Genomic DNA, 27,134 nt, shown 5'->3' on the forward strand with positions numbered 1-27,134 from the left:
CAACCCCTAAAACATCTCAAAAAATAGTTTTGGAAACAAAATAAAAAAAGTACCCTTAAGAACAAAGAAGCTTTTATAATGAACGTTGAAAAATAGAATAACTAAATAATATCTTAAAATTAAGAATATTTTAAAAAATATAATGTACTGAATAAATTTTTATAAACTTTTTTATATAAATATTTTATTTAAACAAGACAACAACGTTAAATATAATAAAATCTTATATATTAGAAAGTAGCAATGCTCAAATAGAGAGATTAAAAAGTAGCAGTGCTCAAAACAGACATTAAAAAGTAGCAATGCAGAAATAGAGACAAGCTTCTTCAATGTCCAGAAATCACCCAAAAACATTAATAGCTTATACAAATTTCAGATGCAAAATTGATCAAACACAATACAGCTTTATAACCTGCTCGATCTTCGCACGACAAACAGGGCAACCCCATTTCTTGGCTTTGATCTCGTTCAAGCATGACATACATCCGGCAACATGGCCGCAGGGAACACAAGCCGCCTCCGATGGAGCATCCAAACATATCGTGCATGAAGAAGGGCCTCCATCTTCTTTTGTTTGACCAGCACTAGCAGGTAAGTTTTCAGCTGTGATGGGCGTTGAATCAATTGATGGATATTTAATTGGACCATCAGCTACAATTTCGTCTGTGGCCGGTGGTGCTGTTGGGACTGAATCTGCAGATTTTACCCCCGTAAGGTTGGACGACATGTTACTATCAAGGATGTTGGTGCTTGCGGTTGTGTTGCTACTGGAGCCAGCTTCGGTCATTTTCCATTCACTACTACTTGCTTTTGAAGGAGGAACCACTATCGGTCCTGCTGAGCCACCTAACCCGCTAGTACTTGCAGCGGCCCAAACCATGGATGAACTAGCTTCATTGCCGGAGTGAAAATCAAAATTGGGCGTCTCTGCAATAGCTGACTGGATGGAGGCATTGATTGCCATTGCTAATTCTAAATCTTCTTCATCTGCTGGTGCAACTGCCGGAGCAGTCGGAGACTGAGAAACATGCAGAAATGCAGGACCCCTGGCCTGCATATTTCCGATGTCATAATAAACATGGAGACTGTGTGAAAAGGTATTATAAATAAAATGTTTCATATTTCTAAAAGTTGGGTGAATGGACAACAAAGTACACTGTTTTTACTCATTACTGCATATAAGCTGGCTGCAACTCGACAGTCCACCCGAAAAACAAAACAAAACAGTACCCTTGTAGAAGTTGATATGTAATTTCAATGAAAATTTTATTCATGTGTATAAGATTATGTGACAATTCCATATCTGTTAAGATACAGTAACTTCTTTTCGAAAACCCAACAATCTCCAACAAAAAATTCTTAGTACTATTTAAAAAAAATTAAAGTAAATGTAATCCTGATGGTAAAGGAATTGCTCCTTTCGTTGAAGTATAATATACTTTATGCAAGGGCGAGTAAAGTACCTGAGGAATCCCTTTGCATGCATCACAAAACCACTGCAGCTGCTGTCGGTCATTTTCATTGCCTGGTGCAAGTTTAATGCGTATTTCTGGAAAAGAAACAGATCATGTTGAGGTGAATTGTAACATAGGAAAAAACATTTATCATCAAAAAATGGAACGCATAATTATTTGTAGTACTATCCGGACATCAAAGCAAATAAACAATGTTCATCTAATTATAGGCATAGTTGTCATAAGGTGAAAAGAAACCCAGATATCTAAAGAAAGTCTACCGAACTGGGGTACGGTGAAGCTGCAATTTGAAGTCCTAATGATTTCCAGTACAAAATACTCTGGTTTTATCCTCTTACATGCAACTTGAGTATATTTCAGGGTTTTATCTAACAACTGGAAATGATTGAAAATTACCATGCTTACGCCTAACTATTCCAGCTTTACACCTCGCCTCTCGGGAGGTGTAAATAGTTCGTCTCCGCCTCCCGCGTCTTGAGACTATGCATAATGATGAAAACAATCAAAGCATGTTGATTCAGAAATCAATCTGATCTCAAACTCCATAATATAGCCAGAAAAGATTGACAACTAGAAGTATTGGCAAGAGAAATTACTGCTGGAATTATCGACAATTGCCACAGAAGGATCAGGCTGGTTGAGCTTCGGCTCCTCCAAATTAGCTTTCCACAATGAAATAACTGTACGTGGTTGGGCTTCCTGTTAAGTCACCAATTACCCAGTAAGTGATGGAAAAGCATTTAAGGAGAATAAAAAGTTTAAACAGGACAATCTAAAGCAGCGCGCTGCCTCCATATATTTTATATCCAATACCATAGTAATCAATTGAAAGTAAAATCCTTCAATATATACAAATAGGACATGTATGGGTATAATAGCATTATAAGCATTTAAAAAAGCCGAAACTTGATTAATAAATCGGATACTGGTGGTTATAACAAAAAAAGCCAAAACTAACTTAATGATCAGATTCAAGCCAGTTTAAGTCAAGCTTGAGGATTTTATCTTATGATTTATTTCAGCTATCATTCTAGTAAGAATTCAAGTTGATAAAAGGCATAAGCCTGATTTAGCTAGCTTGAAGAGCATATTATTTGGCTCATTTTACCTCCTTTTGCATCCTTAGACTTGCATTGCCATACTCATAAAGAGACAAATTATACTTGCAATACCTGCAAACTAGAATATATGGCCAGCTCCAACTTGAAGGGTTTGCCATTATTTCGGGAACCAGTAGGTAGAACAACAGCCCAACTGCATTAAAAGCATTAATGAGATGATACACAAATTATTAGGAAAGAGAAAATGCTATTTCTTGCAAAAATGAATTGAAATTAAAAGGTATTGTAAACAATAATACTCACACTTTTCTTGAAAGCAATTGAGGAACAAACATTTCAATGAACCCTGGCCCATAGCACTCCCTCATCCAACCAGAGAATAAACATGTGTGATCCTGCACGGCATCAGAGAAAAAAAATCTCACTAAAGGCAGCACGTAGTTATACAAGAAAATGTAAAAGTTTTGAATAGATAATAAAATTATGATATTGGAATGGACTTCGATTTATACCTCAATTGCTCGCACAACATTGACGTTTCCTTTCACCCTAGCAACCTCTAGAGGTGTTTGACAATCATCATTCATCACCAATGGATTAGCTGAAAATTCAAAAAAGTCACTTATCTACTCTAGAAATTTAAAATCAAACGTATTCCTTCTGTAACAACTAATCACTTGGTTTTAGCATAGTATGTAACAGAATTCAATAAAACATGAACCTCCATGGGAAAGAAGTAATTTGACTGTATTTTCAAGGCCTCTCTTTGCTGCATGGTGCAAGGGTGTCCCGCCAAGCCTACCTAAGCACAGAAAAAAAAATCAGCTAATATACAAATCATTTTGATTAAGCCTCCAAAGCTTTTTTTCTATGAAAACCTTATAGCTGCAATTTGGTTAACGTCCATGAGAAAACTACCAGAAATGTTTTCTGCTTCAGCAGGCAAAATGGGAAACTTAAAGAAACAAAGGTCCTTGACAATCATATCTTGCTACTAGAAATTACTATTATTATTTTCTTAAACCCCGAATTAAACAAAACCCAATTTTTTTCCTCATAGAAATGAATATATTACATAAACTCCCTAGGAAAATAATAATAAAATCGACAAGAATAGAAACCTGGACGATAAGCGTTAACGTTAGCACCGAGTTCGATCAAAGTTTTGGCTACACCAAAAAGCTGTGGATTCAAACACGCTAATATCAACGGCGTTTTCCCCTCTCTATCAATCCACTGTCAATCCAAACCCAGAGAACAGATTAATTGATCGATGAAAGCCTAATAATCAGTGATTAGTGAAGGGGGAAAATCAAATGAATTAGTAGCTACCTCAAGGCCCGCGCCTTCACGTGCAAGAGATTTGATCCCTTCTGAATTACCATAATTGACTTGATTGTATAGCAATTCGTCTTTCGATTGTTGTTGCCCCATTCAACAACAAAAAAGCTTCTTGTTCTATTTTTTGTTCGGTACGATGGAAAATTGGGCTCGTTATTTTCCCAGGAAAAAACTGTTTCCTGGAAAACGAAGTGAAAAACAAGTTCCAAAGTTAGGATCGAGAAACTGAGAAAGATTGTGAGCTTTTTAAAAGGGAAAACTATATTGTTATTAAATTTCCTTATGAGATTCTTAACAGAGAAGAAATTTCGAAGTCATGGAACAATAAATATTAGGATTAAATACATCATTGCCCCCTAAACTATACCATTTATACCTAGTTGTCCCCTAAAGTGTTTTTCGAGACCTTTTGCCCCCTAAAAACACATAGGTAAATTACAAACATAGTCACTCAGATATTATTTTGATTCTATTTTAGTCAGTAAACTATTTTATTTTAAAATCATCACTAAACTTAAGTTTTTATTTCGATTTAGTCACTCAATTCAATTAGATTTATTTTTTAAATTTACAATATATAAAAATTCATCTATATCACAGATTTTTTACTCAACCCATAAATTTAATGTATAATAATAAATAATATTATAACGTAAATAATATACAATATATTTAATTGTTTGTACTTAAATTTTTAATAAAAAATATTAAATTAAAATATTACACTCCTAACTTTAACCTTTCCGAATGTATGTAGTAAATAAATTAGAAGCTGTATTCTTCCATTTTGTAAATATACATGTTGAGTAATGTTCAAGCTTCCATTTTGATTGGAAAAATATATTTAGTTTAAACATATACATTTTTATTTAGTTTAACTATGACTTTTTATTAATGGGTAAAATATATCAAAGGTCTGTAAACTATGCTTAAATAATATTTGAGTTATTACAAAATAATCATTATGAAATTATAATAATTATAATATTTTAATGATCAATTTTATAACAATTAGACAAATTTAATGATAAAATCGTAATATTTAAAAGTTTAATGACTAAAGGAATTACCTGTGCATAGATCAGTTACGTTTGGCTCGATTTACCCTTTATTTATTAGTTTTATAGGAACCGCTGGCCTAAAACGCGGTTGATTTAATGAGAATTTTTGGAAATGTTTCGTATGTTACGAAAAGAATAGAATTGTTGATTATATAATTACTACAGGGAAATTCTATAACAAAAATTATATTCACCTTTAATTTTATAGAATGAAATTTATCAGGGTAATCGTTTAGTTTCTCAACTCACTTTTTGTTTTATTTTTATCACCTAACTATTATTTTTTTCTCTAAACCATATATAATATTACGTTTTGGTTTCATTTTGGTCACTAATCGTTAAAAAATAATAAATTTTTTAAAAAGATATTGTATTATAAAATTAACTCGTACACACCGGGACACGAACATGAACCTCGTTAAAAAACCTCCATACATTCAAATTCTAACCAAACACATGACTTCCTTTTGGTTCCATCTGCATCAAATATGCGGTCCTACTCAAGATTAAAGGCAATATAACCCTCTTGAATACTCTCAACTAACCCCTCTGAGCAACCATAAACAAAGCGATAATGTTAATCACATCATAACACACTTGAAATATGGCAATTCCAATACAAGCTTGCTTACTCAACAATCAGATTGAAAGAGGTTCAGGAATCGAATCTTCAATTCTTGATCTATGCTATGAAAGAAAAAAAGACACATAAGAGTAACGACAGCAATATTGGAAAACGTATAAACTGAAAGAATAGATTTGAATTCATTGATTTCTCACTTACAAGCACACCATTTTATAGCTAATGAAACTAGTTTGTTAAACTAACAATATATGCTAACAGACTAAAAACTTTGGCGCCTAAGCTAACTAACTATACTATAGTGCAAGCACGTACACAACAGTTCTGTTATAGCCTAATATTCCCCCTACTTTCTCAACCTTCTTGATGAAAAGATGAACAATTGAATCAAAAGTGCTTATACTTCCTCCCGTTCACTTAAATCAAAAGTGTCGATGTTTCCTTTCATTCTTTTTGAATCGAAAGTGTCGATGCTTCCTTTCGTTCTTCTTATTCACCTTCATTTCTTTCTTCTTCATCCTTTTATACAAGGACAAGGACCTTTTTGTTGGGACATACAAAAGACAAGTGTTATAAACTACATGGTTACCCTCGAGAGTATGGTTCTCATTCTAAGACTTCTCATGTTGCGTCTATTGATGTAGTTTATGAATCTTCAGGCTATGTTTGTACTAGTAATGCTGGTAATGTCAATGGTACTAGCAATAACAAAAGTACTGCAACTGATTACTTACCACACAGCAATGTCAACAACTTATTGCCATGCTTAGCACAAAATTGTAAACTGCTTCAGTTTCTGATATACCCTCCGCATCCATTAATCTCTCCATGCAAGGGACTTACGGGCAGCTTCCTCGATTGTAACTCTAACAGGCTTTCCATCGAATAGTTTCTAGGCAGTTACATTGGGTGCACAAGAAGACAGTAAAGGAAGCGAGCCATCAAGAGCTTGGCGATAAGGGATTGTACGTGCATCTTCTTTACAAAGTAAGACTTCATTTACCTCTGAAAAAGTGACGGCGTGGAGAGGAATTGAAACTCGGGTCTTTTCGCGCCAACGGGAAAGAAGAAAATAAACTACGGAGAAGAAAAGTGTGAGGAACACCACATTCGTTAGATACAAAGGAAGGGGTAATGCATCAGAAGCTTGGGCGGTATCTTCCACTACAGGAATCCCCTTCGTTTGCCTGACAGTATGAACTGGTTTAGTCTCCGTACGCCGACGGCCTTCCGTTTTAAGCGGCGCTGGAAACAGAAGCCGGCAGTAACAGAGGAGGATGCAGCGGACGAACAAAAAGGGCATGACCGTTTGGCGAATGATACCATATTGAAAAATGTATAAGCTGAAAGAATAGACTGAATTCATTGATTTGTCACTTACAAGCACGCCATTTTATAGCTAATGAAACTAGTCTGTTAAACTAACAATATATGCTAACAGACTAACAACTTTGGCGCCTAAGCTAACTAACTATACTATAGTGCAGGCACGTACACAACAGTTCTGTTATAGCCTAACAAGCAGCTCAATAGTTTCACTGAGGAACTACTCTCTGTCTCCTACCAAGGGAAAAAACAGGGGTAGACCTGCAACACATCAAACTAGAACGAACCCAATCTACACCCCTCAAGCCTTCATCCATATGTACGGATGGACTCCTCGGACACCTTGTTGAGCCAACTCATGGGCCTCTACATTACTTTCTCTATGCGCAAATCTTGCCTTCTAGTGATGCATAGCACAAATCTTATTGCACTTTCAAACAATTTCTTCAAAAGCCATGGACACGTTATTCAGCTTCTCAATCCATTTAACAGCCATCAAATAATTTGATTCTATTGTCAAAACGTTATCCTCTACCCATCTAGAGGAGAAAAAACTTGGCATGTTTCTAAAATGGCAGCTAGCTCCGCCCCAATAGGGTCCGACATTCCGATATGTCTCGAAAACCAGATGAGGGTCTTACCTTTATGGTCTCGAAGAATGGCTTCGATTCCAGCTGCACCTACGCTGCCTTGCACTGCCGCGTCTACATTGAACTTTAGATTGCCTTAAGAAGGAGCAGACCAAGAACCTACAATCGACCTCGAATGTTGCTTCGTTTCTAATGATAATGTCGATAGACGCCTTATGAAATCACTGATGGAAAACATCACTTCTGGCCACTAATTGCTTCTTACCCAAAATCCAATTCGCACTAACACTAAATCAAAGATGCTTGTCACATCGAAGGTTTCATTCTTGAAAATTACCTCATTACGTGCCAACCAAATGGTCCAGACAATAGCAAAAAAAGTGAGCTTTCACTACGCTTTAAGAGACGGTTTTACCAACAAATCTTCCCACGATATAAATAAGCTTCTCAGGGAACCCGGTATAACAAAGCTGATGCTCCAAGAAGAACACCACTCCTGCCATATTTCCCAAGACAGTTCACATTGGCAAAGGAGATGGTTCACCGTTTCTTCTATTTTACCGCACAATGCACATTTTCCAGAATCTTGAGAAATCACTCCCCTTTTTAAGAGTTCAAATTTAACCGGAATCCACACGAAGGCTTCCACGATTGGTGGAGCAAAACCTGCCCAGATAGACTTCATGTACGATCAACATTAACCCCTTCGCATGTAATTTTCTCGTAGTAGCCTTTTGGAGCATAGGAGCCCGAAGAATTACCCACCCATTTTAGACAATCAATACTTGTTGAATTACCAACGTCGGAATTAACAATATCCATAAACCGATGCCATTGATCTACTTCCCAATCAAACAACTTCCTACGAAGCTCTATTGACCATTCTCATGAACTATTTGATTTGAATCCAAAACCCCACACTTTGTCATCTTTCTTCAGAGTTAATGCTAAAATTCGCGTAAACATGTCATTGAGAGACAGAGCTTCTGTAACACCCCAAACTCATATTCGACCTGAATACAAGTCCAAGATGTCACATTGACTTTTCAAACTTTAATTCTTAAAGAAAAATCCCAGGAATTTAAAACTTTCATTAAAACAAAATACTTTAATTTACATAAAAGAGACCACTTAATACAAAATCGATCAGAGCATTCGTAATTAACCACTTATTACATACCAACACTTTATATACAACAAAATACCTACTTTGTCAATTACTTCTGATCTGATTTCATAGTAATGTTGTTGTCCGTGCCACTGCTATTCTGAATCTTCTTATTTCTTGGTACCTACGTGTAAATCACTTACACGCTAAGTCATAGACTTAGTGAGGCAATAAATGAATATGCAACAATATCTTCATGAATATGCATTCTTACCATTTCCTTCATGACATTTCAATATACATGTATCTATTACATAATAACATATATAATCATATCATGCATGTACAAAACTTACCTTCTTGTACCACTTTCACTTTACTTTGTATTTCAATTGCTCATGTATATTATTGAGAATAGAGGTATGTGAGTGCATTGAGGTTGTGCACTAATGCTGTCACCACAGCTCGTATCAATTCCCTCATGGGGCACCAAACCCTAGTTCAGTATTCGTCCCGAAGGACTATCATATATATCCCGTAGAACCACTACATCCCGAAGGACTACGTCCCGAAGAACTATTATACCCTCGACTCTTGGCATACTAATTACACCTATAGCTCTCATATCGTATACTATGGGCATTATTCTTATATTTTATATGTTCATGTACTCATTTCATTTCTCTTGTGATCATGTAGCTCATGTCATTTCTCTTGTGATCATGTAGCTCATGTCATTTCTCTTGTGATCATGTAGCTCATGCCATGTTCTCATATCACATATCATATCATATGTGTATTTGCATTTATTCATATATATACATCATTTATCCAATCACATGAACATATATATGCCTTATGCATGTATTACAATAATTATCATGTATGCATGTTCACAACTACTGTACTATGAAAATCAATATAGAAATTAGACTTATCACAAGTCTTATTCCATTATACTATACATATAATATGCACTCACCTTAGCTTTGCTTTGATTCGATTCTAATCCTTTGATTGTTCCGGAATAAGCTTACTTTTAGTATATACATAATCACACATGGATCTATATCAGTATTATAGCTAATATACTATAATGGTTCACTCTTTAGATTAAGATAAATGTCAATTTCCTCTTTTAATGAAGGTATGCATCGATGCACTACTTGTGCATCGGTGCATAAAATGCATTCGATGTTTTATTATTAATAGGATGCATCGATGCATGCCTTATGCATCGTTGCACTAATTGCATTCAATCTTTTTATTTTAAAAAAGTGCATCGATGCACTACCTGTGCATCGATACACCTTCAACCAATTTCTGGGTTTTAACCTTGATGCATCGATGCACTATGAATATGCATCGATGCACTATGAACTCTGCCTAGAATCCTCTTTTTGAACCCGAAAATTCATTCATTTTGGATTAAATCCTTCATGTTTAATCCTCTTTTTCATTCCTAACTATAGTACACATCCTTAAACCAATTTATACTCATTTATTTCATCTTAAACCTCCAAATTCTATCATTCATATATAATTCAAGAATTACATTAATAAATCAACATGTTTGAATTCCACTTTTAACACTTCGTATATCTTAACTAGATTGATGACAAGTCAAATTTAACTTTCAATTCTAGTTATGAACTCTATTCCAAGATTTCATTTAAGAACTTCAAATCTTAAATCTCTCCTAACTCAATCATCCTTTAATGTTAAGATAACTTAAGCTTTCCTTAAGCTTAGTTATCATCTAATAATCAAAACCCAATATTAAATTTAACGAGAAACTCAATAATCAGAAATCTTACATTTGCTTTTGTTCACACACACAATGAAGAAAGAAGAAGAAGAGAACTCTAGAAGTCTTGGGTGTTTTCTCCCCTTCCACCCACGTGTATCCTTATATATACATAATTATCCTTTCTTTAATTATTTTTCCTTGCAATTACTCTATTGTCCTTCCATTCCTTCTTCCTATCAATTCCATCCTACACAATAATTTACATGTAAATCTTTATACTATTCATTCATTTTATTCTAACCACCAAATTCTAAGACTTTACAATTTAGTCACTAACCCGGTATTGAGGATGTTACAACTCTCCCCTTAAGAAAATTCGTCCTTGAATTTTCATTATGCAAAGAGGTAAGGGTACTTAATCCTCATGTCCTCTTCACGTTCCCATGTTGCTTCCTCTACTTTGTGATTCCTCCACAAGACCTTAACCAATGGAATAGTCTTGTTCCTTAGTTGCTTGACTTCGTGAGCTAATATTTGAACAGGTTCTTCCTCATAAGTTAAATCTGGTCGAACTTCAATTTCTTCAGTAGTCACAATGTGGGATGGATCATATCGATATTTCCTAAGCATTGAGACATGAAATACATTGTGTATCTTTTCCATTTCAGGTGGCAAAATTAACTGATATGCTACTGGTCCTACTCTCTTAGTAATCTCGTAAGGTCCAATGAATCGAGGACTCAACTTTCCTTTCCGTCCAAACCTCAATACTTTCTTCCACAGAGACACTTTCAAGAACACTTTATCTCCGACTTGAAATTCAATCTCTTTCCTTTTTAAATCAGCATATGATTTCTGTCTATCAGCTGCAGCTTTCAGATTATTCTGAATTACTTGAACTTTTTCTTCCGTAATCTGAATCAACTCAGGACCAATAACTTCTCGATCCTTAAGTTCATACCAGTTCAAGGGTGTACGACATCTTCTTCCGTATAGAGCTTCACAGGGAGCCATTTTGATGCTTGACTGATAACTATTGTTGTACGCAAATTCAGCAAGTGGTAAATACCTTTCCCACGATCCTTTGAATTCAATGACACAAGCTCTTAGCATATCCTCCAGAATCTGAATAGTTCGCTCGGATTGACCATCGGTTTGAGGATGAAACATTGTACTGAAGTTCAACCGAGTTCCCAGTGCTCCATGTAATGACTTCCAAAATCGTGATGTGAATCTAGGATCTCGATAAGAAACTATGGAAATAGGTACACCATGTAAACGTATAATCTCTCTAATATACAGTTTTGCATACTTATCTATGGAGAAATCAGTTCGTACCGAAATAAAATAGGCTGACTTAGTCAATCTATCTACGATCACCCAGATTGAATCCTTTTTGTTCGGAGTTAAAGGCAACCCCGTGACAAAATACATCATTATGTTTTCCCATTTCCATTGAGGAATTGAAATTGGTTGTAACAATCCTGACGGAACCTGATGCTCAGCTTTGACTTGTGGACAAGTCAAACACTTTGATACAAATTTCGTAATGTCTTTCTTCGTTCCCGGCCACCAATATCGACTCTTGAGATCCATATACATTTTATTCCCTCTCGGATGCATTGTCAATGGACTACAATGAGCTTCCGTTAACAAATCATTCTTTAATTCATCATCATCCGAAATTACCAATCTTTCTCGATAATACAAATTCTCATCAGACTTAATCTCATAATCCGTACCCTCTCCATTTCTTATCTGTTGTATCTTCTTTAAACACTTTCCATCTTTAGCTTGCAATTCTTTAATTCGATTTAGCCATGCTAGCTTGACAGTCAATTCTGCACAAATTGCACCATCTTCTCTTAACGATAATCTAGCATCAAGAGTTCGCAAAGCTGCAAACGTCTTTCTACTCAAGGCATCAGCTACCACATTTGCCTTTCCGGGATAGAAATCAATCACAACATCATAATCCTTGAGAAATTCCACCCATCTTCTTTGTCTTAAATTCAAGTCTTTCTGAGTCATCAAGTATTTTAAGCTCTTGTGATCCGTATACAAGTAGCACTTTTCACCATACAAGTAGTGACGCCAGATCTTTAAAGCAAACACTACTGCCGCCATCTCTAGGTCGTGTGTTGGAAAATTCTTCTCGTGCGGTTTTAGTTGTCTCGTAAAATCTGTAAAACAATCTATAAGTGTGAACTATGATCTTCTTATGACTTTGAATCTATTAAAATATCATCAATAAACACCACAGCAAACTGATCCAAATAAGGTTGGAATATATTGTTTATTAGATCCATAAAAGCAGCTGGTGCATTCGTAACTCCAAACGGCATCACGATAAACTCATAATGACCATATCTTGTTCTAAACGCCGTTTTTGAAATGTCTTTCTCTTGAATCTTTAATTGATGATAACCCGAACGTAGATCAACTTTTGAGAACACTGAAGCTTCCTTTAATTGGTCAAATAAATCGTCAATTCGGGGAAGTGGATACTTGTTCTTGATGGTCACTTTATTGAGCTGTCTGTAATCGATACAAAGACGCATTGATCCATCTTTCTTTTTAACAAATAGAACAGGAGCTCCCCAAGGTGATACACTTGGTCTAATAAACCCTTTGTCTAGTAACTCTTGTAATTGAATCTTTAATTCTTGCAACTCTTTTGGAGCCATCATGTATGGTGTCATTGCAATGGGCGTTGTTCCCGGTATTATCTCAATCTAGAATTCTACCTCTCTGTCCGGGAGGTAAACCTGGCAACTCTGCAGGAAATACATCGAGAAATTCTCTGACTATAGGAATTCCTTCAATCCCTTTCTCCTTGGTTCTAACATCCAGCACATTAGCAATGAACCCTTGACATCCTTGTAGCAATAACTTCTTCGTCGACATTACTGAAATTACATTTGCCAATGGATTCCATCCTTCACTAAATACCACCACATCTACCCCTTCTGGACTTCTCATCGTTACTCTTTTCAATCTACAATCGACATTAGCGTAATAACGATATAACCAATCCATTCCCAGTATCACTTCAAATTCGTCGAAAGGTAATTTCATCAGATTAGCAGGAAATTCAATTCCCTGAATTTGTATGGGACACCCTCGGCTCACCAAATTTATCCGGGCACTGTGCCCTAATGGGTTCGTCACTATCACCTCATTGCTAGTAGTTTCTAACGGAATATTCAATTCTTTCACTAACTTACTAGTAATGTATGAATATATAGACCCCGTATCAATTAATACAATTACACCTTTATCAAACAATAGAAAGGTACATTTTATAATATCTGGGTCATCACAATCCTCATTGGTCTTGAGGTTGTACACTCGAGCAGTAGAGTGTATCTCCTGTTGAGCAGAGGATTCCGATTAGCTTCTTCCTCTGCCTCTACCTCTTCCTCTCTGGCCTACAGAAATAGATCTCTCTAGCTGTGTAGCTTCACTGGTTAACATTGGACAATCGCGAAAGAAATGCCCAGCGTCCCCATATCTAAAGCAAACTCCAAAAATCATCTGGTATAACCCTAAATGATTCTTTCCACAATATAAGCATTGTTTGGCTTGACTCTGATTAGATCTCCCAGCTTCAGATCCCACTGACTGAGTTTGTTTACCTCTTATCTGATTTGATCCTCTAGCGGAGGATGCCACTGACTCTGATCTAACTTGGGGTCGAAAACCAGCATCTCTGCCCCTTTTTGATGGTGCGGAACTTAAAGAAGCAACCGTTCTTTTGACTGTCTGAGCTTTCAAATTTTCAAACCTCTCGTTCTGAGCTCTTTCCAGAGCCTTGGCACGGTTGACTACCTCTTGAAACGAGGATAAATTCAATATAATTAATATTTCCTTCAACCGAGGACGTAACCCCTCTACAAACCACTCACAAGTATCCTTCTCCGTAGGAATTAACTCGGCAGCAAAGCAGCTCAACTTATTGAATTCACACTCGTACTCATATACAGTGTGATTCCATTGCTTCAAATTCATGAACTCTTGCTTCATTTGACGAACAAATTGATCTCCGATGTACTTATGCTTGAATTCTTCTAAAAATAATGACCAAGTTACTTGGGCGTTAGACATCCTCAATGTAACATTGGTCCACCAGATCCTTGTTTGTCCTCTCAACAAGGAAATTACTCCATCCAACTTCTCAGTATCGAAACAATGAAGTCCCGTAAGCATGACCTTCACGTCATTAAGCCAAAGGTCCGCAGTAACAGGACCTTCATCGGCTTCCCCTCTAAACTCTGGAGCTCCTAATCCCTTCAACTCTTTCGCAACATTCATTTTTGGAGTTGAAGTAACAGGAGGTTGGAAACGCTCAATACCGCATCTAACGTTCTAAAGAATACATCTTGATCATTTACAGGCATTCCAGAGGATGTCTGTTCTTCACTCTGCCTGGCCAGGGCAGGTGAATTACTAGTTTCAGCGGGTCTATCATCTCTCGCTTCATTCCTAGAACTACCTCGTCCGGACATCTATAAAAATACTACCATATAGTTCTATTAGCAAAACAACATACTTACTATTCCATCAGATCAGAAGTTTCCACTATTTTGTTGGTATGTATACATTATCAGACACTCTAGACTCCGGTTTATGCCGAGAATCGACTAAACCGTAGCTTTGATACCATTAAATGTAACACCCCTAACTCATATTCAACCTGAATACAAGTCCAAGATGTCACGTTAACTTTTCAAACTTTAATTCTTAAAGAAAAATCCCGAGAATTTAAAACTTTCATTAAAACAAAATACTTTAATTTACATAAAAGAGAGACCACTTAATACAAAATCGATTAGAGCATTCGTAATTAACCACTTATTACATACCAACACTTTATACACAACAAAATACCTACTTTGTCAATTACTTCTGATATGGTTTCTTAGTAATGTTGCTATCCGTGCCACTGCTATTCTGAATCTTCTTATTTCTTGGTACCTACGTGTAAATTACTTACACACTAAGTCATAGACTTAGTGAGGCAATAAATGAATATGCAACAATATCTTTATGAATATGCATTTTTACCATTTCCTTCATGACATTTCAATATGCATGTATCTATTACACAATAACATATATAATCATATCATGCATGTACAAAACTTGCCTTCTTGTACCACTTTCACTTTACTTTGTATTTCAATTGCCCATGTATATTATTGAGAATAGAGGTATGTGAGTGCATTGAGGTTGTGCACTAATGTTGTCACCACAGCTCGTATCAATTCCCTCATGGGGCACCAAACCTTAGTTCAGTATTCGTCCCGAAGGACTGCCATATATGTCCCGAAGGACTACGTCCCGAAGGACTATTATACCCTCGACTCTCGGCATGCCAATTACACCTATAGCTCTCATATCGTATACTATAGGAATTATTCGTTTATTTTATATGTTCATGTACTCATGTTATTTCTCTTGTGATCATGTAGCTCATGTCATTTCTCTTGTGATAATGTAGCTCATATCATTTCTCTTGTGATCATGTAGCTCATGTCATGTTCTCATATCACATATCATATCACATGTGTATTTGCATCTATTCATATATATACATCATTTATCCAATCACATGAACATATATATGCCTTATGCATGTATTACAATAATTATCATGTATGCATGTTCACAACTATTGTACTATGAAAATCAATATAGAAATTAGATTTATCACAAGTCTTATTCCATTATACTATACATATAGCATGCACTCACCTTAGTTTTGCTTTGATTCGATTCTAATCCTTTGATCGTTCCGGAATAAGCTTACTTTTAGTATCTACATAATCACACATGGATCTATATCAGTATTATAGCTAATATACTCTAATGGTTCACTCTTTATATTAAGATAAATGTCAATTTCCTCTTTTAATGAAGGTATGCATCGATGCACTACTTGTGCATCGGTGCATAAAATACATTCGATGTTTTATTATTAATGGGATGCATCGATGCATGCCTTATGCATCGATGCACTAATTGCATTCGATCTTTTTATTTTAAAAGAGTGCATCGATGCACTACATGTGCATCGATACACCTTCAAACAATTTCTGGGTTTTAACCTTGATGCATCGATGCATATGCATCGATGCACTCTGCCCAGAATCCTCTTTTTGAACCCGAAAATTCATTCATTTTGGATTAAATCCTTCATATTTAATCCTCTTTTTCATTCCTAACTATAGTACACATCCTTAAACCAATTTATACTCATTTATTTCATCTTAAACCTCCAAATTCTATCCTTCATATGTAATTCAAGAATTACATTAATAAATCAACATGTTTGAATTCCACTTTTAACACTTCGTATATCTTAACTAGATTTATGACAAGTCAAATTTAACTTTCAATTCTAGTTATGAACTCTATTCCAAGATTTCATTTAAGAACTTCAAATCTTAAATCCCTCCTAACTCAATCATCCTTTGATGTTAAGATAACTTAAGCTTTCCTTAAGCTTAGTTATCATCTAATAATCAAAACCCAATATTAAATTTAACGAGAAACTCAATAATCAGAAATCTTACCTTTGCTTTTGTTCACACGCACAAGGAAGAAAGAAGAAGAAGAGAACTCTAGAAGTCTTGGGTGTTTTCTCCCCTTCCACCCACGTGTATCCTTATATATACATAATTATCCTTTCTTTAATTATTTTTCCTTGCAATTACTCTATTGTCCTTCCATTCCTTCTTCCTATCAATTTCATCCTATACAATAATTTACATGTAAATCTTTATACTATTCATTCATTTTATTCTAACCACCAAATTCTGAGACTTTACAATTTAGTCACTAACCCGGTATTGAGAATGTTACAGCTTCCGCCCATAGCTCATCCCAGAAATCAATTCTTTGACCATCGCCTAGTATAAAAGCGCAAGTTACCTATAAAAGCGTCATTTGGGTTGGAAAGCGGTCGTGCGATATTTCTCTAAATCCAAGAGGTTTTCTTACATTGGGGAAAACTCGGAAGAAGGTTTCTTGAGTCATTGTTCATTTTAGCATCAATCGTCTTTCTCCGCATGCTATTCGGTTCACTATTGGACCTCCACAACCATTTATTAAGAAGCGACTTGTTTCTAACAATTATGTCAAAGACGCCTAAGCCTGAAGACGCCTAAGCGACTTCTTATCTAATGTAACATTACTTTATGATGATATATCAATGTTATTATTAATTTTTTAACTGTAGGTAGTCAAATAAAATCAAAATGTAACATTAAAAATAATTTTAAAACAAAAAATATTCGAGTGACTAAAATAGAACAAAAATAATAATTTAAGTATTAAATATGTAGTTTACCCAATTTATAAATAGTGATTAAATTTTGTTAAATGTTGATTTTAAATAGATATATTTTTTATAAATTTTAAATCTAATCATAATTCTACTTAAATGGTAAGTGCAGATGAGTCTTTAAGAGAAGGAAGAGGGTCTATAGCACATGATTTAAGGAAATATGAGGGAACAAAGATAGGTAAGACCAATAGACCAAAAATGTTTACTCTTAAAGATTAAATTTTTAAAAAATTATATAATAGACATTAAATTTTAAATTTTACTATAAAATAGGTACAATACTATTAATTATCATTAAAGAAGTGACCTGACTAACTAAATTAATAAGAATGTCTCATGTATCTCTTTAATTATAACTATATTTTATTTTAATGTTAATTTTATTTAAAATAATTTTTATTAGGTTCGTTGAAATAAATTAAATATTATTTTTAATATCATATTATAAATATTAAATTTGGGTCATATAAATTATTTGATATGTTATTAAAAGTTTAGGATTATTTCGATTATTTTTGTTTAAATTTAAAGTATTTTCTTATTAATGTTATATTATAATTTTTCGGTTGTATTTTTAATTTTTTTCTAAAAAAATTAGAAAATTGAATCACATCTCTTAATAAAAAAATAAATTCATTATTTGATAATTGAATGTTTTATTAATACTGGGTGATTATAAGGTAGTATATGTTCGATAGATTCTCAACCATTTGATATTGAACATTCATATACCTACCTTTGCAGATATCGTGATCAAATTTGAGACCTCAAGAGATAACAATCAGTCTCTTTAACCACTCAATCGTTTGGTTTGTGTGATAATGGAAACTTTTGAATTTTGAATATTATAAATTAAAATTTTTATAAATACAACAATAATTAAATAAATGAATAGTTTTAGAATAATTTGATGAATTAAAAATTTCGACAAAATTATATTTTTTTAAAAATACTTTTAAATTTTAAAAATGAATTATTTTCGTATATTTTTTTAGAAAACTGACTTTTATAGAAAAAAAATTATTAATTAAAAATTTCAGGGTAACTGTATGTCGATATTTTATTGTAAACTCATCCATTAATGAAGTCTATAAACTCTGGGTGTTTGGTACATAGAGTGGAAAATAATTTAAACTTAATGTCTAATAAAACCTTTACCATAAGCATCAGCATGCAGCGACGTGATCAGATTAAATTCCAACTGCCAGTGAGCATTGTACTCAACGGGTGATCAACCTCATATGTGAGTTGTTAAGAAATCCAACTACCAACGTCGCATCCAACTCTACCTTTTAATTTAATGAATATCTGCAACTAAACAACCATATTTTGGCTATCAAAATTGTCACTTTCGAAACCTTCATCTTAGTTTTGAAATCATACATGTATAATCATGAATTTATCACAAAATTCTAACAACAATAATATATCAATAGAAAATAAAATTATTTGAAATTATTTTTTATGTTTGGAATGATTTGTTAGATGAGATCTAAGTATTTCTTGATGAAAATATCTTCTTATGTATTCATCGTCTTTCGGCTATCTTTATAACACATATTGAAATGTCTCAATTGAGTATTAGAAACTCAATATATATTTATTTTAGCGAAGTCAATGCATGTATAAAACTTGATGCGAGTCTAATACAAGATTTTTAAATTATATATATTTTTATAATTTTACTAATTATTTACAATTAAATTCAATATAATTTTTTTATAATTTATTTTATATAATTTAGGGTCAATTTTATTATTTATTTTATTAGTCAAAATTATGTTAATTTGTTTTTAAAAAAGTAGTTATTTTTCCAAGTAAAGTTATTATTTTTTTATTGATAGAGTGATTACAAGTTGTAATATTTGTTTTAAAAGCTCTCAATTATTTGACAATAAATGATTCGAATACCTTGTAATAACTGATATTCGAACCTGAAATCTCTAAAGATAACAACCGCCTCTTTAACTACTAAGGTCTCTTGGTCGTGCAAATATTATTTTTTCTCCAAGTAAATCTAACATTAATATAAAAGACACTTAGTTATTTATTTATTTAAAATTTTTAAAATATATATACAAACATTTTTTAGAGTTAATCGCATAATATGTCCCTAAACTATAATCTCTATTTTTAATTAATATCTAAACTTTTTAATATTTTAATTTTATCCCTAAACTATGGTTATCATTCTAAATTAGTTCGTAACCTTTTGAAAATTTCAATTTCATCCCCAAGCTATGACCTTTAGTCTATATTAGTCCCCATACATTTTGAACATTCCAATTCATCAAAACAGGTAATTAGTTTCAAGAATAATTTAAACTATTTTTTTCAAAAATAAAATAATATAACTTGGCCTAACAATTTTAATATTATACTTATGTGAAATTATTTCAAATGAAAATTTAATTATTAATAATTTATTAAAATTTAGGATTAGAGTTATGATATTATGGAGAGGAAAAAATTAAATTGAGAGGCTCATCTTCATAAAAAAATCTTCGTAATTTGATTTGGATTAGTTGAATAATAGATTGGGTATTAAGAATTATAACTAAAAAGTAATTTATGCAAATATAAAGCAAAGCCTAAGTGGTCATCTTGGTATAAAAATTTATGCAAATAGTAGTTGAAAAAAATAGTTGCATACATATTTTTTTTAAAAAAAAAAAGTTGCGTAAATATAAAATTTGGATTTGTAAAACAAAAAATATATATTACAAGTTCATGAATGGTCAATTTTATTATAAGCACATAAATTAAGCTTTGCAAATACAAAGAGAAATGTACCGTAATAAAATAAGTTGTTGTCATTATCATCCTTCTCATAATAAATTTGTTAGTTTGCGAATTTTCTACTCCATCCAATCCACCAAGTGTTTCCAAGACAATCTTTCCATTCGCCTCTTATTTTTCTGTCTGGCCACCCACCACCAAAAGGTCTTCCAATTGATGTCGTCATTGTCACTTTGAATGAAACGATAATCTTCCTCACAAGACTTTGCTTTTTGAACTGGTTTTCTTTACAAGTGTGCAATGAAATCTCCTTCACCTCCAGCTTTAATGAACAGGTCGTACCAGAATTCAATTGAATCATCATCAAGATTCTGGTGAGCTCCAATCATCGAAAACGAACCTACTTCATCGGAGACCGCTTCGATGTTTAACGGCGGAGTGGTCGGATTATCGGACCAGAAACTTTCATCAATTATGGGAAACATTCCCAGGAAACCACCATGTTTTCAGCCTGGACGTTGTCAGCTTCCCTATGATCACTTGTGTCTGTAATGGAGGAAACTTCACATGATGATGATGGTGATGGGACCTCGTCACTCGATTGGCTTGTGATGGACGTCTCGGGTTCGATCTTGTTTTTGGTCTTGACATTGCCTGGTTTGGTCTGATATGGCTTGAGTCTCTTCTTCAAGTGAGTGTCCCACACATTTTTTATCTCATTGTCTGTTCTTCCTGGTAATTTCGCTGCTATTGCTGACCACCTGACAGTTTTCAAAACCAAAATTTAGTCTTCTTTCTACTCTTATTTGAAAATTAAAGTCCAATTGATAACAATTTAATTGATTTCACTTATATTTGAACAAGTGGAGGAACTAAGTTCCTGGAATCAGAAGCTTAAGGACTAAATGTCAAAAGTTTCGAAGATTACAGGGATAGGGGGATAATTAGACCAGTAACGCTTTTTGTAGGCATACACATACCTATTCCCTAACATTTCATGCAGTTGATTGATGGTTTCCTCCTCTTCCAAAGTGAAGTTCCCCCTCTTAATATGAGGCCTTAAATAGTTTATCCATCGTAATCTGCAACTCTTCCCGCATCTTAGAAGGCCTACACAAACAAGTTCAATCACAATTATCAGATAAACCCTAATCAATGTGTTGGAAAACTTTTCCAGAAAAATTACTCTATGAACCATGAATTTAAATTATTGGCGCAGTTCCGTTTTCGCTTACGCCGCATTATTATGATTATTAAAATAGAAATTACTATTATAAATATTACAGTAGTATAATAACGATTTCGGAAGATATTATTACTGCTATTCCGATACCATATCCTTAATTAAATTCCTGTTATGAACTAAAGAAGAAAGAAAGGAAAATTACCAGCTTGTTTGGGTAAGGCTCGCCAATTTTCTTGATAGATTTCTCAATTTGTCGTGTAATGGAAGAACGCAAGTGCATTCATCTGACAAAAGTTTCAGGTATTTACCAATTAAACATGATTTTTTTTCAATTAAATTATAATTAAGCAGACGTGACAATGTGACGTTTTTTAAAAGCAAAAAGGAAAAGAAAATGAAGCATCCAAAGAAGCTTTGAAAATGACATTTCATTGTTGGGTTCTATGGTTTTTTTCAACTATGTAAAGAGAGTACTATGATGTTCACATGGACTGCTTTTGTTATTTATTTTTTGAATAAAATTGGTCAAATTGAGACGATTGCAACAAAAACGACAAACTGTTTCTTAAAACGCACGTGGCTTAAGCCCTCGAATAGTATGAAATGATGACATGTTCATTGGGGACATCGTTTAGTTCTGTGAAACTAAAAAGTTTTAGATTTGAGAAGATTGAAAAAAAAAAATAACTTCACATGAACGTTAACGATGAGTTTATATCGAAAATATGTGGTTTATCATTTTTAATTTGAATGAAGAGTCGTAATTAGATATATTAATGTTGAGTAAAAAGAATTATAGATATATTAATGTTGAGTAAAAAGAATTATAGAAAAAAAAGATGTCTCTTTAAAAAAATCATTCTTATTCGTTGAATTCTAAAATAATAATTCGACAAACACTAGGAGGAGGAAAATAGTACTTGATAGTTTTATTAGAAATAGAAACCAATACAACTTGACCACAATACAATTTTGCTAGATATCGACTCCAAAACCTTACACCAGAAACTTCCTAAAACTCTAAAACATAAATAACAGGACCTAGAAGAAAACAGAACAACCAATTCATTCTTCCACATTTGCATTTCTTTGAATGTGTCGAAGAATCACATTACGCTCCATCACTAAAGAGACAATCTCCCTCACAGTTGGCTAAAAGGAAAGGCCGAAATGGGGTGGGAAGCATGATTTTTTTATCCATTCTAAAGCTTTAGAACAATCACTTTCCAAAATCAGATGCCCCTTTGATGACCACTCTGACTCCACAAAAAATGATAATCCAGCTCTTATTGCCAATAGTTTGGACATGGCAAGAGGACCAGGCCTTATAGAATCCGAAAAGGATCCAAGGAAATTGCTGATTGAATTACCAAGCCTCCAATACCTCCAGCACTCCAATCCATCAACATTAACTTTAAAAAAAAACCCGATGGAGAAGGCGCCCAAGCGGAAAGAGGAGAAACTTTCTTCTTAAAAACTGAACAGGTATCCGCTAAAGAGGTAGTCCATGTGGAATGATAAATAATAGAATTTTACCGAAAACCATGCTATCAGTCTGCATCTTGTTAGAAAAAATAACTTGAAGTATCTAGAACCCGTTCTAAAAGATTAAGGAGTTCCTAGATAACCATATTGACCAAAGCACAGCGTCAGAAATGAAGTTCCAGATTGTAGAATGAGGGACTAACTTAACCCAGGCTACTAGAAAAGTTGGATTATTAACAAGGTTGAACACACCTTCTTAAACCCCTCAGACCGATGCAGGTAACCCGATCCGATCTGGAGTGTCACATTAGGGTCACCAGAGCGACCCACTGTAAAAATAACATAAAATTTAAAACTTTTCTTAAAACTTGTAAACTCATAAAATCATTTGTCACTATTAAAAAAATAAAACAGATTTTCGTATATAAAACAAAATACATTCAATGGCTAAAGAAAAATGGGTAAACCATGAGTTTAGTCACTAAACTTCCTGCACTTCTTAAAATGGTCTGCCAACTTTACGATTTTATAATTTAATCCTCAATTTTCTTCCAAAATATCAATTAAATCCACCACTTTATAATTTCTAAAATTTAGCCCCTAAATTGGGGTGTTACAATTCTTCCATCCTTAAAAGAATTTCGTCCTCAAAATTAATTCATGTCACATTATTGCATAAATGAAACTTCCATCAGTTCTTTCATATCTTCAAGTAGTTTTTACAAAAGTATGTGTCCTCTACTAATCCTTAACCAGCTGAGTATACATTCTCATCATAATTCTCCCTCAGTCTAAGTAAATAATCAAAACAACTTTATTCTTGTGAAATCAATTCAACCTTGGTTACGTGAATAGTTTCATAGAGCAACAGCATATCACAATTTCATTATGGAGTCGAGTCAGAATTTTTCAGATAAATAACTCTCACATGGCTCGTGAGGTACTTCATAGTGTTTAGACAGATGTTACTGGTATTCCTTTTTGTACAAGTATAGCCTTAACGGATAGAAATTTCGATTTACTCGTTATAGATAGGGACTTAGCCCTAGAGTCCCGGCTCAGAGAGGTACGATTGTAGTCTAGGGGCATGTACTGATCAGACATATTTTGACATTTGACCGGCCGGTCTATCTTGAAAAATTTTAACTCAAACCATAGCTCTGATACCATTAAATGTGGTCCCCTAAGACCGATGCGGGTAACCCGCTCCGATCTGGAGTGTCACATTAGGGCCACTGGAGCGACCCACTCTAAAAATAGCAGAAAATTTAAAACTTTTTTTAAAACTTGTAAACTCATAAAATCATTTGTCACTATTAAAAAAATAAAACAGATTTTTAGACTCGTATATAAAACAAAATACAATTACATGCCTAAAGAAAAATGGGTAAACCATGAGTTTAGTCACTGAACTTCCTGCACTTCTTAAAATGGTCTGCCAACTTTACGATTTTATAATTTAATCCTCAATTTTCTTCCAAAATACCAATTAAATTCACCACTTTATAATTTCTAAAATTTAGCCCATAAATTAGGGTGTTACACCTTCCAAAACTGCATGAATTGGTACTATAATTCTCGCGTAACTCTACATGATACAAATAGATGGGATACAGACTCAATGTTCTAGACGACATAAAGGGCATAGATTATCATCCATCTCGAGGACTCCATGTTTTATAAGTTTAGTTTTGACAATCACTTTTTGATGAATTACCTACCATACAGACGACTCCACTTTAGGGGCGCAACCCCAAGCTAAACCCAATTCGACCATATAGGATCAGATTTAGTTGAATCAGACAAAATTCTGATGCAGGATTTAACCGAGTAGGAATCTTTCCCATTGCCAGTCCAAACGAAATAATCCTCCTCTAAGGAGCCAAAATTAAAATTACATAGTGAAGACATTAACTCAACACACTAGTCAAGTTCCCAATCACTTAAGTTCCTACGCATTTGAATGTTCCAGATCCAACTCGAAGAGCTAAGAGCCCTAAACTCGGTGATTTTATCATCTTTGTTATATGATAGGGCGAACAGCCTTAGATATTGAATCATTAGAGGAAGTCTACCCAGTCAATCATCATGCCAAAAAGAAAATTGGCCACCCATTGCCAACTTGAATTTGGAAGTGTTTTCGCAAACATAAACCATATTTGTCATTCTTTGAAAAGTTTTTTATCACTCCTTTCCATATCTAAGAAGCTTGAGGAAACGGAACATTATCCATCGAGATGGATCCAATATCTAAATTATATTTGCTGCACACCACCCTCTTCCACCATGATCTCTTATCATTTACAAATTTTCAAGTCAACTTCTCGAGCAGTGCTCGATTCATTATATTCATATTTAGAATTCCCAACCCATCTTTATCTTTAAATTGACAAACTGTTGACCAATTTACTCAGTGAATTCAACCCTTCTCATTCGAACCTCCCCACAAAAATCTTGTCATGATGGAGTTCAATTTCTTCTGAACCGACATGGGCATTCTGAAAATTGACATAAGGAAAATAGGTAGCGAGCTTAGAATCGGTCTCTCAAGCACATCTCTTCCTACAAGAAATAGGGTGTGCACTTTCCAGCCTGCTAGTTTTTTTGTAAAATCTTTGAATCACAGGCTCCCACAATGAGACTGAGTTATTTTTAGCACCAAGAGGGATTCCAAGGTACTCAGAAGGGAAGACACCAACTGAACAACCTAGAAGTCGATGCCCAATCATTGAGAACTTTATCTTCTAAATTAACGCCAAATAGTATGCTCTTGCAGATATTTAATTCAAGCCTTGCCATCACTTCAAAGATACCTAACACTATTTTAACATTTTTAATCTGACAGAGAGTAACATTGCAAAAAATTAGTAAGTCATCTACGAACTGAAGGTGAGAAAGCATGAAGGAATTCTCGGGTTTCCTAACAGCAAAGCCATTAAAAATACCTAAATTAACTGCCTTGGTGAGCAATAAACTCAGCAACTCCCCACCAGATTGAATAAGAGGGGAGAAAATGAACAACCTTGACGAAGACCTCTAGCTATTGGGAATTCCTCAGTGGGTGATCCATTAACTAGAACGGAGATAGAGGCGGAGGAGATGCACTTCAAGATCCACGAGCACCACCGCCTATCAAACCCCATCTTATCCAGGACTTTCAATAGAATTGGTCAATCAACCATGTCGTGCCCCTTTGAAGTCCACATTGAAAGTAACTCCTTGAAGGTCTTTCTTTCTTCAATAATATATGCCTTCATTTGCTATAAATGAGTAGTCAAGAATCTGTCTTCCCAAGATAAAGGTGAATTGTGAAGGACAGATGATGGAGTCAATGCACATTCTAAGCCTCTTGAAAAGCACCTTTGAAAGGATCTTATATATTCCCCCGACTAAGCTTATAGGTCTGTAATCCTCCAAACATTTCAGGTTGGATTTCTTGGGAATGAATGTAATAAAAGAATGGTTGACCTCTTCTTCCAAGACATTTCCAAATAAAAATCTTTATAAAATTTCAGATTAACATCTTGAGACTTGGCCAAATTTTTTTTTAAAATCCAAATTCAACCCATCCGGGCGAGGGGCTTTATTGCTCTCTGAAGAAGCTATGGCTTCCCATATTTCTTCTTCTAAGAAAGGCCTCTCCAAGAATGAACTCTAGACCTCAGTAAGCTTGGAGAAGATGAGGTCAATATTCTCAACTTCCAAGGTGGATGTCGAATTGTACGTTTTTTTAAAGAATTCAAAAACACATGATTTGATTCGGTTTGGATCAGAAACAATCCTACCATTGACATTCAAGTTCTTTATATTATTCACTTTTTTCCTATTTGAGGCGCAAAGATGAAAAAATATGGAATTTCGATCCCCGTCTATGATCCATTTAACTCGTTCCTAAGCTTCATCAATTAAACCAACAACACTATTTGGGACCCTTGTTGCATTCCCAACTCCATCTCATGGATCATCTTTTCTAGTTCCGCAATCGATTCATAAAGCTTAAGAAACTGTTTACCAGACCACTTTTTAACCGCTGCCTTAAATTTTTTTAAGATACTCATAATGCCCCTTCTTCTATTAT

At 34.2% G+C, this 27,134-nt stretch overlaps 1 protein-coding gene and 1 pseudogene across 2 annotated transcripts; both read right to left on the reverse strand.

The window, feature by feature from the left end:
* Nucleotides 1-308: 308 nt before the first annotated feature.
* On the reverse strand, nt 309-4,146 carry LOC120119360 (putative E3 ubiquitin-protein ligase XBAT35). 2 transcript variants are annotated; one of them, XM_039139167.1, is made up of 10 exons: nt 3,869-4,144; nt 3,658-3,772; nt 3,258-3,338; nt 3,049-3,137; nt 2,840-2,931; nt 2,648-2,729; nt 2,072-2,174; nt 1,872-1,955; nt 1,464-1,549; nt 309-1,051 (listed from the first exon to the last, which is right to left on the reverse strand). In XM_039139167.1, exons 1-10 carry the CDS (start codon nt 3,968-3,970, stop codon nt 389-391), a joined length of 1,497 nt encoding a protein of 498 aa, XP_038995098.1. In that variant the 5' UTR covers nt 3,971-4,144; the 3' UTR covers nt 309-388. The 2 variants fall into 2 exon arrangements, with proteins under 2 accessions (XP_038995098.1, XP_038995100.1); XM_039139169.1 differs by lacking the exon at nt 1,872-1,955 and having other exon boundaries at nt 3,869-4,146.
* A 16,518-nt stretch (nt 4,147-20,664) lies between these two features.
* On the reverse strand, nt 20,665-26,199 carry LOC120119206 (annotated as a pseudogene).
* Between the last annotated feature and the right edge of the window lie 935 nt (nt 26,200-27,134).

Source organism: Hibiscus syriacus, unplaced genomic scaffold (genome assembly GCF_006381635.1).
Source record: "Hibiscus syriacus cultivar Baekdansim isolate YM2019G1 unplaced genomic scaffold, ASM638163v2 tig00110332_pilon, whole genome shotgun sequence".
Lineage (NCBI taxonomy): Eukaryota > Viridiplantae > Streptophyta > Magnoliopsida > Malvales > Malvaceae > Hibiscus > Hibiscus syriacus.